The sequence below is a fragment of the Triturus cristatus genome, chromosome 3_1, assembly GCF_964204655.1.
Source record: "Triturus cristatus chromosome 3_1, aTriCri1.1, whole genome shotgun sequence".
Taxonomy (NCBI): Eukaryota; Metazoa; Chordata; class Amphibia; order Caudata; family Salamandridae; genus Triturus; species Triturus cristatus.
Window position 1 is genome coordinate 1,047,374,183 of NC_140583.1, and position 16,027 is coordinate 1,047,390,209.

General features: G+C 40.4%; 1 protein-coding gene across 1 annotated transcript in view; it reads right to left on the bottom strand.

The window, feature by feature from the left end:
• Window positions 1-1,462: 1,462 nt before the first annotated feature.
• Window positions 1,463-16,027, bottom strand: part of LOC146861488 (zona pellucida-like domain-containing protein 1) — a 240,240-nt gene continuing 225,675 nt past the window's right edge. Inside the window, exons 10-11 of the mRNA XM_085645813.1 lie at window positions 6,915-6,944; window positions 1,463-4,369 (exon numbers count right to left, since the gene is read on the bottom strand). Coding sequence (XP_085501939.1) covers window positions 4,164-4,369; window positions 6,915-6,944 — 236 coding nt within the window. The 3' untranslated portion in view covers window positions 1,463-4,163. The remainder of the gene's footprint in view (window positions 4,370-6,914; window positions 6,945-16,027) is intronic.

Consider the following 16,027-nt stretch of genomic DNA (forward strand, 5'->3'; position numbering starts at 1 on the left):
TGCGTATTACACAAGCAGCAAAAATGGCACTGGTGGGTTTGCCCTTTTTGTACCACCCCAAAAGTCTTGTGTTGTGGATCCAGATGTGTCTCCTTCAGACCTACGACTCCTGAAAATGTTATGCAGTAACTTGAGTAGAGTTCAATTTCAAATAGTTTCCTCTAGATTCAAGTTGGATTTTGTGCACGGTATTACATGTAGGCTATTGTGCAATTGTAGAAGCTCTCACACTATAAGCACCTATCAGTCCCAGACTTCCATAGCAATTGAGAAAGAGTCCTACTTTACAGCAGGACTTTGAAGCAAGTGAGTTTTGGTAATAATCACTTATCACGTCTCTCCTTACACACTACCAGAGAGGAACCATCTACACCGTTTCTCCACCTGTGGTCAGCCAGTCACAGTGTTAGTGCCTGAGACTGACGCGGTCATCTGTCAATCAGACATCCTACTCTGAGGAGGTGCAATGTTCAGTCTGCTTTGAGGATGTGCAGAAACCACAAGGACACATGGAAGTGAAACATCAGTGAATGTTAAGAGTTTCACTGAAGACACCAGGGGGTAGACTTTCAAACAATTTGCACTGGGTTACACAAAATGTTTTTGGGGGAATTTACTTTCCAGCGCAAAACTTGTTATGCACTTCAAAGTACCCTAAAAGTACCGCAAAGCACTGTTTTGTTTTACTAAGCGCCAAGGTGGTATTACATAACTTACATAACTTACACAGGTGGTACATGGGTATTCCCATTCAACCGCCCATTACTTTTGATGCAAAACTGTATTTACAAAGAATTGTAGACAGGGTTTAGCGCTAAAAGTTAATGCAGCTTCAGAGGAGGCACTAACAGGAGAAATATTTGTATTTCTCCTTTCTTTTCAGACTTTGCATGTGTGCTGCCCTGTGCAGAACACATACAACGTGGGGAAAGCTTTTAAACTTGTCTAGGCAGGGATTTTGTGCAGGAAGGATACGCTTCCTGTACAAAACCCATGCAAGGAACGCACACACCCTAGCACTATGGCACATAGGTGTGTGTGCGCCACTCAGCAGCTGAAATCAGCGCCGGCACAAGGGAGAGGGAGAGAGAGAACCATGGGGCATATTATCAAGAAACAGCGTTAAAATTATCGCCGCTTTAGCGGCAGAAAACTGCAGCTAAAGCGGCGATAATGGGCTTTATAATATGGCCTTGAGAATTCCCATAGAAGCCCATGTTCTGGTGTCAACATGGGCTTCTATTGGAATTCTCACGGGCATATTATCAAGCCCATTATCGCCGCTTTAGCAGCAGTTTTCTGCTGCTAAAGCGGCGATAATTTTAACGCCGTGCTTGATAATATGCCCCCATATCTCTAGATATTGCGCTCTCCTGCGCCCTCCCTGTCAAGCAACGCAGCCTCTTTGGGTGCTGTGTTACGTGTATTTTTTTTAAATCTGACCCCAGCTGATTAGCACACACATTGCCAGGCACAACCCTCATCTCTATAAACAATGCGTTATAAATGATTGGAGCGCGAGCATTGTGAACAAAGTATACATGTTCCTTTTGACACTAGAGTACTTATGCACAGCTCGTGCTTGGCCCCGTCAAACAGATATTTGTAAAGACGCTAAATTAAAAGATTTAACCACACCTTTCAGCTGCAATGTGCATTGGTGAAACACTAATTTTAAAAAATGTACAGTTATGTGTAGTTCAAGTCAAATTTGTCAATGATTCCAAATTGACTGAAAGTGAAGTAGTAGGCGAATGTGATACTGGGTTTTACTTGCTTTTCACGGAAAGTGGATGATGAATTTTCAATTATGCAGGGGTAATAATAGCACAGACGACCTGAAGAATATGCAATCGTATTTACTTCAAAAAGGATAGCATGAAAGGGAGAATAAATGTGATGTTCTTGCAGAAGAATGAATCAAAGTTTCTTTTACTGCTTGCTTACAATTCAGTAAATTGTCAGTCTTCTGCTGGTTTACTTCTAAAACTGAATATTTAACCCCTTCAGTGCCCATGATGAGATAGTCTCGTCATGGAGCGCGGTTGCGCTGTGCCCATGACGAGACTATCTCGTCATGAACCCCGCCCGCTAATGAAACGCCCGGCACAGGGCGTGGAAAGGGCGGGGCACTGAAGAGGTTAAACCGTTTGTTTTCTCCAAGGCAGAGCAGAAGTCTATTTATTGCTTGCTCAGTACAACGTGGCTTTATCTTGTCGGCTTGATTTCCCACTTGCTTGCAAACCACTCCCCCTTTTGTATCCCATCTCCTCAAGGTGCCCCAAGTCAGATGACCTCTATTTTCCAAATAAAGGTCATTATGAGTTTGAGGCCCAGAATCGGGAATAACGTGCAGAATCCAGAATTCCGGACTTGTTAATCTAGTGTTTTTCCGGATTCCAGGCCCTTTCCTGCTCACTTCTTCCAACTGCTTTTAGTAGAGGGAAATTGTGAACCGCATTGACACTTACCAATATTAAACTGGAATCAACAATATTTTCCTTCTTAGCTATACATTAAGGGCCTCATTTACAAAAAAAGATGCAGCACTGCAAACCATTTTGCTGCGCCGAGCTGCACCATTTTAAAAGCAGAGGTGTGTGTTGTATTAACAATAATATGACAAATCCGTGTGCTTTCCCCTGTGAAGGCGCACAATTGGCTTCCATGCGCCAGCACAGGCACCCTTGTGTCATCTTCTAAGGGTACCAGTATTGTGAGGAGGATTGTTTTTGTGCAGGAAGGGACGCCTTCCTGTACTACAACAATAATTGATGGCATTTTCCTCTTTCTATGCATGCTGCAGAATGCAGTACACGTAGAAAGAGGAAAAAACGAAGAGAAATAAAAGTATTTCTCCTCGTTGCGCCACTCCTATGCCTCCACTGGGGAGGCGTAGGATTCTGACGCATTCCCAGCTTTACAAAACTTTGTAAATCTGGGAATGTGTCAGGTTCCATGGACATTGCATGGGAACACCCACAGCAACACCCATGGAATGCCCTTTTCAGGCAGAGTAATGCGTGAAAGGGGCCCATATTTACAAGATCATGAAAAGTCATGCAGAGTGACTTTACATAGCATTGTAAATATGAAGACTCGCACTGCGCCGCCGGTGAGTCACAAAAAGTGATGCACCTGTGGCGAAATGGCCTTGTAAATGAGGCCCTTAATGTCAAAAAGCCGAAGTATTGTCAACAGGATCCAGCAGAGACCATTTGTAATGGGTCAAGTCGAATTTCCACCCTGCAACGCTTGGGTTCTGTGTTTCATTTGTAAACTGTGTACTGATGATCACAGTGAAGAGACTTCATACAGTGTCCCAGCAAGGAATAATCACTAAATGGTGTATTTGGCATAGAATCAAATACACCTCTTCTCTTCGGAAATAAGCATTCAACTTCCAGCTGCACATCAAAAGATCAACATTTCTTTGATACCAAATAAAATACATATTCTAAGCATTCAACATTCTAAAATATCTAGCCAACCAGGTGTGTATATAATCTGAAAACACAGGCCCTTACTCCACCACAAACGTGGCGGTGGTCCTGTTGGCTGTACTGCAAATGCATTTAGTCTATGGTAGTTGTTATACACAGACGGGGTATCCGCCACATTTTGTTGGAGTATCCTGGCAACCAAGATCTGATTAAGGCCCAAAGTTTTGGAAATGGATTACAGATACAACATGCAAAGAAGGACTGTTCCATTAAGTAGAGAATTTGTTTACAGCAGACGTTAATACCCATTCGCACAAGTTGTATCCATTCCTGGGAAACTCTGGATGCAAAAACTATTTTCTTCAGGCATAAAATTAATGTAATCTTGAATAGGCAGATTCAGTTGAATTATGCTTTCTTTAGTCATATGCATGTTTGAAGAAGCAGATTGACTGCTTGCCAATCATGCAAACATTAGGTTTTCAAAGTGACCCATTGCTGGAGAAAGACATAATATGATTTTGGTTTACAGCACTGTAATGGAAGTAATGGCACATACTATCCAAGACTCTATTTTTGGTCCTTGACATCTCAACTTGTTTGCACACCATTCACATACATTAGTCATGTGAATGTACATTGATCTGAGTGTGGCTTGCGAGGAAGTATGAACAATTCAACATAGTAGTACTGTATTAGATGAAAGTCTACTTCACTGAATTACAGAGGCTGTGGTGGCTTTGCAGGTATCATATATATTGGTTGTCCACTGGAACCCCAGTTTACCGCCTGGGTAGCGCGTAGGCGGTATAGTTTGTAGGTAGTGACGCTGGCAACGATGAGCCCAGTGCTAACAATAACAGCAATTATAAGGCCGATCAATAGTCCAAACAGGGATCCGGATGAAAGTCCCATTCCAGTGGATGCTGTAAGGGTAAGGAAAGCTGGGCTTCAAACGTCTACAAGATCATCAGTGAAGTAAAGCAAAAGACATGCAAAATGTGGTACAGGCAGAAGACAATCTACATCAAGCTGAAAAACTAAGCATCACTTTTCATTGCCACAACAGTATTTACATAGAAGGAGAGAGAAAATACATTACTCGTAATTGTCTATTATGGTCATATTACCATTGAATTGTTCCGCTGACATCATAAACTACAAGGCCAAAGGCTGAGTTGTTCATAAACGTCACCAGAAGCCTGAAATGGCAATATTGGACTGGCTTAAACATCCTATCTGTTATGTATTTTATATATTACAGGTTTATTGTGGGGCAGCTAGCTTGAAAATGTTTTTCTTCACAGTGCAGCTAAAATTAAGCATTGATTGGAAGTAGAAGGTTTAGGCTTCGTTTACCTTACTTGAATAAATTATTAATGAAACAATGGGTAATGGTGAGGGTCAGTGGATTTAAGTGATTCAGTGACTGCTACATTTACCACACAATTATGGAGTTATTACATATGCCACATAATTTGCAAAATGCACAGCTTTCACCAAAATGTTTTTTTCTATCACAAATTAATAATAATACTGACAGAGAATGTGGTGTGTAATTTGTGTTTTTTGCTCCATAATTTAGACAACCTTACTGCATAATTTGGTCCTTCATACCACGTAATCCTAGTACCTCTGACAATGTCAAAGCTCTGCAGAGTGGTGTGGGGGCTATCATTATGATAATGAAATCTGAATTTCACAGGGAATATTTCCCATATTTTACAGTTGTCTGTGAAATATGGGTTTTATTCCTTTGCATTCTGTTCAACACTAAAAAAAAGTAAAGGCTACAGGGATTTATAGTTAAGCTGACATTTCACTCATACAAAGCCAGGGAAATTCAGCAGTTATAGTTACCTGAGCTAACTATAACTCACGCCGCAATGCATAGTTTATAACCTCACATATTACATCACTCATGACATAGTCAGTGACATCACTGATGACATCATTGATGACATCCGTGATTACATCATCCAATGATTGTGAGTGTTTTCTAAAAGTTACTGAGTGTAAAGCATATATACTAAGGTAACTCATTGTGCTCATTATGGAAGTGCCTGTATGGGTAGGTGAGTGAGTGTGTAAGTGGTGTATAGAAGAGTGACCGGGTATATAAGACACTGCATGCATGAGATAGTGGGTGTGTGAGTTTTTGTATCCGTGAGCGAGTTGGTGTGTCAGTGCGTGCATGAGTAAGTGAGTGGCTGTATGAGCGAGTTGCAGAGTACATGAGTGGCTGTCTTGGTGCATCAATGGGTGTGCAAGTGGGTGTATGGGTGTGAGTGTGTGTATGAGTGGCTGTATGTGTGAGTGAATAGGTGTTTGAGTGGTTGTATGGGTGAGTAAGTGACTGTGAGAGAGGTTGTATGGGAGAGTATGTGGTTCTCTGAATGACTGTATAAGTGACTGAGTATTTGTATTAGTATATGTATAAGTAACTGAGTGGCTGTTTGAGTAATTATGTGGGTGAGTTAGTGGCTGTGTGACTGACTGTGAGCTTTATGGGTGTATGAGCGGATGTGTAAGTGCGTCTATGTCTCTATGACTGGATCTGTGACTGGCTGTATTGGTAAGTGAGTAGGTGCATGAGTGGCTGTATATGTGAGCTAGTGGTTCTGTTACTGGCTTATTGGGTGTGTTGATGTGTTACTGGCTGTATGGATGAGTGGCGAGATGTGGGAGTGTTTGGATAGGTGCAATTAACCCACATTGAGTTATGAATTCTCTATGCTCACCCACTATCTGATTGCAAGGAGGCTGTAAAACTGATATTTTACAATAGTAATAAGCCATCACCAAGATTGCATCCAGGAAGAGGCACAGATTACATGTTCTACACAGAGAAAGCCATCAAGAAAATATAAGTAGATAACCATAGAGCAATGTTTATTGAACAAACTGCAGCCTCAAATTTAAAAGTTAAATGTAAGCATCTATCTGCAAATTATTTACAAAAAGGAACATTTCAACTTAAATATTTGTTATTCAGGTTGCTCGGCATGCTTGGAAATTATTTGAGAAATAGTTACATTTTACCTATAAACCAAAAATTAGTGCCCCAAAACAGGGATATGTCATAAATGTTTTGAGACTTAGGCTCTAAAATTTTAGAATTGAAGATAGTTCCAGATATTTACTATTGTTAATTGCACATAACATAGGTTGCTGCAATCTTAATAGCAGTTCAATTTATAAGTCAAAGTAGCCCTTACCTTTGATTAGCTATAAGAGCATTTTAATCTTGGTATACATTTCCCCACAGAGGGTCAGTTCATTGAGATGAGACAGGAGTAGGAGAAAAGGTAATAGTACGATTTTTGCATGAGAAAGAAAAGAATAGTTGGTAATAACCAAATTAACGGGAGTGTGTAAAAGAGGAAGGATATATTTGAAATATTCAGCAGAGCTATTTTAAGTCACAGTCTGTTGCAAACACATCGACAATATCACTACAAGAAAACTTACAAATGTCTGATCCGCTGGATACTTGTAAATCTGTGTAGAATTAGAAAAAGAATGACCAACATCAGAACTCTTTCCCATTACTTATACACATTGCTATATAGTTAGATATGTAACTCATGAGTAAAGTATGAATCTCTGTAAACCTTTATTAAGAACAAACCATTTAGAAATGTCCCTGCTATAAATGGAAAAAAAAATACTATTTTATAATATATCTCTTTGTTTTGTTTAATTTATAATGACAATAATGGAGTAAAAGATGGAATTGGCAATTTTTTCTCTAAATGAGTTGTTAGTGAAATGTTACATCCTCAAAGACAGATTGTACACCGTGACTAAAGGCAAAATAGGCTATTCATAATTTCTAGTTTATCAGTGTATAGTTGAGGCAGTTTGTGGATTGTCAATGTGATCCTTTAATGATTGACTTATTCATGTTTGACACAATAAATGTAGCTATCATTTTTCTAAATTTAACAAGAGTGACTGACCCAGGTAATCTACCAGCCGCTATAATTAAATGAAATATAGACTGGTAGTCCAAGGGCTGTGATCAAGCCACTATATGACAAGGATAACCCAACTCTTCCAATAAATGCCTGCTTGTTCAGCTTAATAGCTATAGGAGTGAAAGTCTATTCAAAGATAATCATGCTAACCTTAAAGTAATGGGTTAAGGACAAAAACCAAATCCTCATTGAACAGGTGTCTTCAGGGAGGGTCACTCGACCATTGATCACTACTTTAGCCTCTGAGTAATGACAAAAAAATAAACTAGATATGGTCATGCGGTGCACTGTTTTCCAATTATGAAGCAGTGCTTAAAGAAATACGGGAGGTTACCGGATGGGATATCGCTAGTAATATTAAACAGACATTGTTAGGGATCCTACCTGCACCCAAAAGGAAAAAGCTCACTAGGAAGCTGATCAATCTCGGGCTGGTGTTGGCCAGACGACGGGTTGTTATTGAGTGGCTGAATCCCCGGCCACCAAAACATACAGCTTGGAGGTGGGATATGTGCAAGTGGGTGACAGCGGAGTTGGGAAGAATGAAACTAACCCAAACAGACATTAAAGCTGAGTAAGACATTCTGGCATGGTCCTTCATGTTGAGAACGATACAGGGGACTCAAATGCCAGTGTTCCAGACAGTCATGATAACAGTCAACGTAAGCTTTATTCGACAATAAATGTTATAAAAGCTGGGTACATAAAAAACAAATTTCACAGTTTAAGCTCTGACTATAAAAAAACGAGTTGATGTATAAAATCGATACAGAGAAGCATATATAAAAATAGAGGATAGATTTATAGCAAAGTTTAAAACATACACACAGTAATATTTTAAGTTAACCCCTTCGGTGCTCATGACGGAACGGTTCCGTCATGAGCCACGGTTGAGCTGTGCTCATGACGGAACCGTTCCGTCATGACCACGCCCGCGCAAGATTCCGTCAGCACAGCGGCGGAATTTGCGCAGCATGGAAGGGGTTAAGACAAAAAAATAATTAACACTTTAAAAGGTCCCGGCAGGACTAAAACATAATTCATTATCATTATTGGCAAAGGCCTTCCTTCAATCCTTCACTCATGATAACACCGACCCCTAAAGACAAAGATTAAAAGTGGAAGAGGAATAGATCATACCTCAGTATCCATATACTGATAAAGTCTGAACTGTGAGGTAAAACTGTATTTTCTCCCCTTTCTAGGTCTAGCTTACACAGCGCATGCGCTGTCTGCAAGACGATTGTATCTTTCCTCTTTGGGTTTTTGGCAAGTCCATCATTGCCATTCGTTATGTGTTGTGCCATTCAGAAATACTGCCATTTTATTGGGGCTTTCCCTGTAATTGTCCCTCCTTTGGGGCTTGGTTCCCTCGTAGGCGATTTCACTTAGTGAATCTTTTTGTTGCCTATCACACTCTGTTTACCTTTCCTCCTGTTACGGTGTGTGATGCCCCTCCTACCATCTGGGCATTTGCAGCGTCAGTCAAAACACAGTGTTCAGAAAGAGAAACGCACTGAAGGTTTCCCTTGTTCGTGTGTCTCTGCTCGGGTATACTTAATTGATGTTTTGTAAGCGACCTTTCACTCCACGGATCGCGTTTCACCACTGCTGTTATACCTTACGGTTTTCCAACAAAAAAACAGCACTGCTCGTATTATTAGTTACGGTTTTGAAAAAAAGGCACACTTATGTGTGTGAATTACAACAAGAACGTGCTTATCTTGCAGGTTATGTTCGTTAGAAAACAAAATATATTTCTAATGTTGACATTTTAGGGGTCGGACACATTACATTAGAAAGGGGACTTCACGCTTTTATATTAGCGAATAGGAAAACATACATTTATTGGCTTGCATTTAGTTTGATGTGTCCTGGTGTAGGAGTTTAACCTTTTTTTAATTGGGCAAACTCGACCTCAAGATATCAGAGGCTTCACACGATGAGCACCTGTTGAGCTACAGATTGACACATTCATTTTGTGAGGCACTGAAAAATTAAGTGATTTTCCCACAAGCACAGGACGTTCAACGTCCCTGCTGAGACCCGAACCTGGTTCCCCAGCTCACCCGCTCTAGCCAATAGGCCAAATCCTATCTATTGACAGCACCAGGGCACTTATCTTGTGAGGTTTACGGGTTACAGACATATGCCTCTAAGGACACACAGGCACATGCATCAACCATTTTTGTGAGCGCAGACGGTGCGATTCGCAGAAATCGTCTGTTTGTGCCCACAAAAAGGGCTCTTGCGATGCATCAAAGTTCAAGGCACTCGCAATTTAAGAATTCGCAATTAATTGCGATTTCTCAAATTGCGATTGCATTTAAGGGATCGCATTTTGCGATTCCTTAAATGCAATGCAAGAACCACTTTAAAATAGCGATTTCGCTATTTGGGGCCGCAAATTACAGAGCAATTAAACTGGCCGGTAATTTGCAAAAACTTTGAAAAATGCACTAAAGTGCATTTTTCAAAGTTTCATGTTGGGCACACACATGCCCTTGGGGCATGTGTGTGTGCAACATGGGTGCACATCACAATTTCAGGGGTGCAACAGGGTGTCCTTTTGACACCCTTGCACCCTTGAAATTGCATGCGCAATTTGCGAGTACCTATTGGTACTCGCAAATTGCGCATACAATCTCCCATTAATTAAGGACTCGCAAAATGCTACCTTGATGCATGTGCCCCCCAGTGTTTAGAAAGGAATGTGTCGTTTCTTTTTATACCTTTGCTCCGGTATACTTAATTGATAACAGTCCATGTGTTTTTTGAAAACACAAAGGACTAATCTGGTTTACTGGCTTAAACCTGCTCGTTTCAGTCCCCATTGTTACAACGCATATTTTTCTATAAAAGACACACACTGATTACTTCTAGCAGTTAGGGGATCTGGACAGGTTCTTTTTGCCTCGCTCTCTCTCATTCTTTATCTCAATCTTGCTCTATCTCTCTCTCTTTTCTCTTAGTGACTTTTGTCTCTATGTTCACTCTGCCTTTCCCCTATCTTTCCAAGTATCTTTATATCTCATCACTTTATTTATCTCTTGCCTGCACATTGTCACTCTTTCTCTCGAATCCTCACTGTTTTCGTCTCTATTCTCTATGCCTCTCGGTTCTCTCTCCGAATATCTCTAACTGTCTTGCTTACTCTGCTCTCTCTCTCTTTCCTTATCTTTATACTTTGTTTCTTTCTCTTCACTTTACCTTTCCAATAGCAATTATATTTCCAAATGTTTTTTGCACTCTTTATCCCATCTCGCTCTATATATCCTCTATCTATACTACACATCCCTCCATTCACTTTATATTTCTGTTCACTAGTCTGTTTGTCTTCAGCCTATTTCTCAGTGACCTCTATGCATTTTCTTTGGTATCCATTATCTTAAAATACACTTCTCTATGCCTGCTGTCCCTCAGTCGTCAGCGCTATGCCCCTTTCTCACTATAACCCTATATCTCCAGGTCCATATGCATCAAGGCTGTATCTTTCTTCTAAATTCCAAGTATGTGTTATTTGCTTCATGCATACTGACTTTTAAATTTTGGGCCAATCCTTAAAATTTGAAACGCAAAAATGTAATTGGTGGTTCTACTTCAGGAAGGCTGACGTGCAGCATGCACAGAGATGCTATCAGGTTGGTGTTGTGGAAATCATTTACGCAAGCAAAAAAACAAAAGCTACCACGCCGGAAGCCGTTTGTTCATTATCTACGTTCCTATCTTTTGGAAAACTTAACTAGGCACCCCCAAACAAAAGATAAAGTAGATTTAAACACATGCTCATACATTTTACATTCGTTAGGGAAAAATCCTTGCATAGATCTGCATTATTTTACAAAATTGTTGGAAAAGACTTCTGTTTCTTGTAAAAACAGTGCTGATGCAATGACTTTATCTTACAAAAAAAAAAAAAAAATTACATTGGTTGCATTTAAATATTCCACACATTCTCTTTAAGCTCTGGTTTAAATATTTTTCTTGTACAAAACCAAAAGCTTATCCTATGCTTTTTGCACATCATAAACACACTGTATGATTTTGCGAAGCGTGGTTGGGTTACTTTATACTGTATTTAGTTTGCACTTTTACGCTTCGGTGCTGGCATTTAAACTTTTGCAAACTAAGTTTTATTTACTTTCAGTACCCCTGAGTGTGTGGGAAAAGTTGCAGTTTTTGGGGTTTTCCAATCAGATCCTTTTAAAGAGAAAAACATTTTTTGACAAAATGAAAATACAACATGCTTATATTGTGCCATTTGCACATTTTAAACATGCAGTAAAAGTATTAAGAAGGCGTTATTTGCAGTGCGTACACTGGATTTAGTTTAGGCTTTTGTGATTCAGAGGAACAGTTGTCAATGTTTTTGGCCACATAATTACACTCTACTCCATACCACATAAATACATTCCATATAATTCCACTATACACTCCATATAATTCCACTCCATGTCACAAATCAACACTCCACATAAATACACACCACACCAAGCCACATAATACCACTCAACATAATTTCACTCAACATCACACAGATTCATTCCACACAATTCAAAAGCCACACAATTATATTCCACATCATGTAATTCCACATCAAAAAACACAATTCCACAACACATAATTCCACTACACACCACATACATCCAATCTACACCACAAACATCTACCTCATGCCAAAAAATTCAATACCACACCACATAATTTCACTCCATGCCACTCATGACATTTCAGGGTGGTAAGAGGACAGAGAAAACATTGGTTCACCTCCCATACAGTCTGCTCCCTCAGCACTGCTATACATAGACAACAAGCATTCAACTCCACATAATTCAACACAATGCCACACAATTCCACAACACTCAACAAAATTACACTCAACATAATACTTCTCAGCACCTCATAATTGAACTCTACCTAATTACACGCAACTCAATACCACATAAATATACCCACCCCAAATAAATCCACTCTAAGCCTCATAACAATCCAGATAAATACACTCTACACCATGCCACATAATTCCACTCAACATAATTTCACCTAACGCCACACTGTTCCATGCCACACTATTCAACTCCACACAATCCATTGCACACCACATAATTTAATACCAGACCACATAATTCCACTCCACAACACAATCCCACTGCACGTTACATATATCCAATTCAAAACACATAATTCAACTTCATACCACAACATTCAACAGCACACCACATAATAAAACCCCACTACATAACACTCCACAACACAAAATACTACTCCAAATATTTACACTTCATGACACATAATACTGATATATGCTCAATAACACATAGGTAAAAGACATTGCCAATTACAAAGCCAATAGCTCTAACAAACAAACAGGAGACCTATTGCATTTCTAATGCTTGTTTTTCTTTTTCAGTGAATGGGAGAGGGTAAGTACTGGCAAAAGGAGGGGACATGGAGGGGGCGGAGAGGGATGGGGGCTAGTGAATAACCTTTAAAAGTTTTTGTACACGTTTATTGATAATAGATATATTATGTTGTGACAACCATAAATGTAACCAAAATTATATCATTCACAGATATGGATGTAAATTGTTATCAGAAAAGTTAATAAAATATATATTTTAAAAAATCAACTAACCAGAGGGGGAACCTTTTCTGCTGGTATGTTGATTTTGGAGCTGCATTTGACTCAGTAGTCTGTTAAATTAAGGAAACACTGATTCAAATGGAAATTCCTAGTGGCATACGGGCAATACTGAGTAAAACATACTCTCAGGGAATTGGGCAATGGTGAAAATTGATCAAGAGGTTTTCTGCTCAGGAAAACCACAATCTATATGGGTTATGGCAGGGATGTGAATTGCCCACTCTGTTTTTTCCCCAATTTCTGGCTGGCCTTCCTTTGGTGTTAGCACAAACCATCTCAATTCACCAAAGATGTGGGACATTCATGCCTCTTGCTTTTTTATGCTGAGGACCTGGTATTACTGGCTTTACGTGTGCTTGTAAACATCGCCCCTTTTCATGCAACACTTTGCCTGTTAGGGGCATGACATGGGTGTTCCCGTGGGTGTTCCCATGCAACACCAATGTCCACTGATGTATTCCAGATTTATGAGCAATCGTATACCTGGAAATGCATCAGAATGCTACGCCACCCCAGGGGTGGCATAGCGAGGTGCAACGAGGAGAAATGTTTCCATTTCTCCTCGTTTTTTTCCTCTTTAATGTGTGCTGCATTCTACAGCACACATTGGAAGAGGAAATCACCTCAATTGAATTGCCCCTTCCTGGCACAAAACAATCCCCCCACGACAAAGGCATCCTTGCACCATTGTGCAAGTTTGCCTTCCTTGGCACATGGCAGCAGTTTGTGCGCTAGCGCAGGGAAAAGCACAGAGATATGACATATTGTTGTAAATATGTTGCATCCCTGTGCTTCTAAACTAACGCAGTGCGGCGCAGCAAAATAACTTGCGGCACAGCGCTACATTCTTTTTTCATAAATAGGGCCCACAAGTAATAAGTATGGTCAAAAACGAATCCACCAATTAATCTAGACAGATCCAAAACGATGGTGTTTGGTTCAAAACATAGTCATTTTATATGATTGATGGAGAAAGATCAGATTGAGCAAAGTGGTAGTATCTAAATATTTATTAGTTCTGTTTGATAAACATTAAAGTGGCTATATCATCAATCACAATGTTAGGTCCAAGCATTGGCATAAATCGGAGGATTACATAAAATTCATTAAAGACTATTTGTGGCCTGTGGTCTTCTCCAATTACGAAGGCATATACAGCAAAAGTTCTGCCCCAAGTTTTATTTGGTGCTGAGCCAGTTAGTTTAAATGACAAATCCTCATTGGAGGCTTTGAAGAACTACTCCATAAAACAATTGCTTCATCTTCCTAAAGCAGCAATGGCCAGAGCCATCAGGTTAGAATTAAACCTGACTGCTTGGCTGTAGTGATGATGTCCGTAGCCAGGATGTAGATTTAAATAGATTTATTAGGTTCAGTTACAGGTAGTTGAGTTGTAGAGAAGCAGCCCCACCAGGAGCAGTCTGCCTGCTTCTCAGCCCATACTCCAACTGTCACACTCAAGCATCCAGGCACCCGAACATTCCATTCAAGACCATCACACCAACATTCCATGCATCACATTCACACTGGCTGGACAGCTAGGGAGAAAGTAACAGAGAGTAACCAGATAATTATAATACAGGTTACAACACTGGCATGATCAAGTGGCTCTACAAACATAGCAATATTGTAACAAATTGCTATAATCATCTGAAAATAAGATACCACTATTTTGTATTACAGAAATATTAAAAAGGAAACTAAAATGTGCTCAAAGAGTGAAAAAACGGATGTGAGCAATGAGAGGAAGATACAGTGTGGGAGATAATGATCCGGGGGTGCCTTTAACATGCTCTAAAACAGACCAAAATATGAAAATTAACAATGTTTCAAAATTAGGGGATTTTCAGTACGGGTAGACTCAAAGCAGTCAACTTCTTTGTTTATGCACACCTGGGCTGAGTTTTTACAATGATTAAACATTTCCATATCTAGACAAACGATAAGAAGCTTATATGCAACAAGAAATATTTAAATTTAGAATCAGCTTTAATTTTTATTTTTCAAATCCATCTACAGTGAATGTATTGCACTTTAATAGAGGCTTTTCCTGGTGCTCTATAGAAGAAAAATGTACAATTGAGCATATTTTACTTGATTGCATGTTTTAATGACTCTTCATTGTTGCTTTTTAAAGGCAGGTTTTTAAAAAATGTGTGGCACCTTGGGTAGAGATTCAGCAAAACGGCTTTTGAGAGAAATTTGTCATTTAAATGTCGTTTTCACTTTAGGCCACTTTTTAAATTGAGGTATGCACATTGAAAATTATGTCTTAACCTAACTGTTTTATGGGGAGGGTGCCCAACCAAGATGGCCGTCAGGACGTACCTCTAGGGAGGTCTGTCTCCCTGCCACTGAATCCTTTGTCATCCTGCTGCACTACGCATGCATTCTGCCCAGCATAGCAGTAATTCCTCTTCCCCACATCTGCTCTTTGTGTGTGGGGAGGGTCGGCAGATTTGTGACCGCACCAGAGGAGCTTGCCGGGAGGCAGAGCGGATGCGACATACCTCACGGCTTGGGGCCTACTGAACCATGCTCCCTGAGACCAGTAGGGAGCCTCCAATGGAAGCTGATACTGTGCTGCAAGGATCCTCGCCAGGGGCCTCTGTGAACACAGTGTTGAGGCCCCCATGGATGCCCATGGCACTTGGGCTTCTGAATCGATGACATCACTGGACTGTGCGGCTAGAGTGCTGTCCGTGTTCGTGCTCCCACGAGGGCGGTCCGAAAAGAACTGCCCCCGGGAAATACTCTACCCGGTTGCCTGTGAGTATTCTGCAGTAGGGGCCCCTGTGGATGCTTGAATTCCCTGGAGGAGCTGCACCTCCCTCGCCTGCTGACGCCGTGACCTAGAGGACATCTCGACATGCAGGGAGACTGGTGTTTCTACAGGTCTCATGAGGGGGCCCAACTGACTCCACAGCCCTTCCACCTCCCTCATTTGCAGTGGGGAGCTG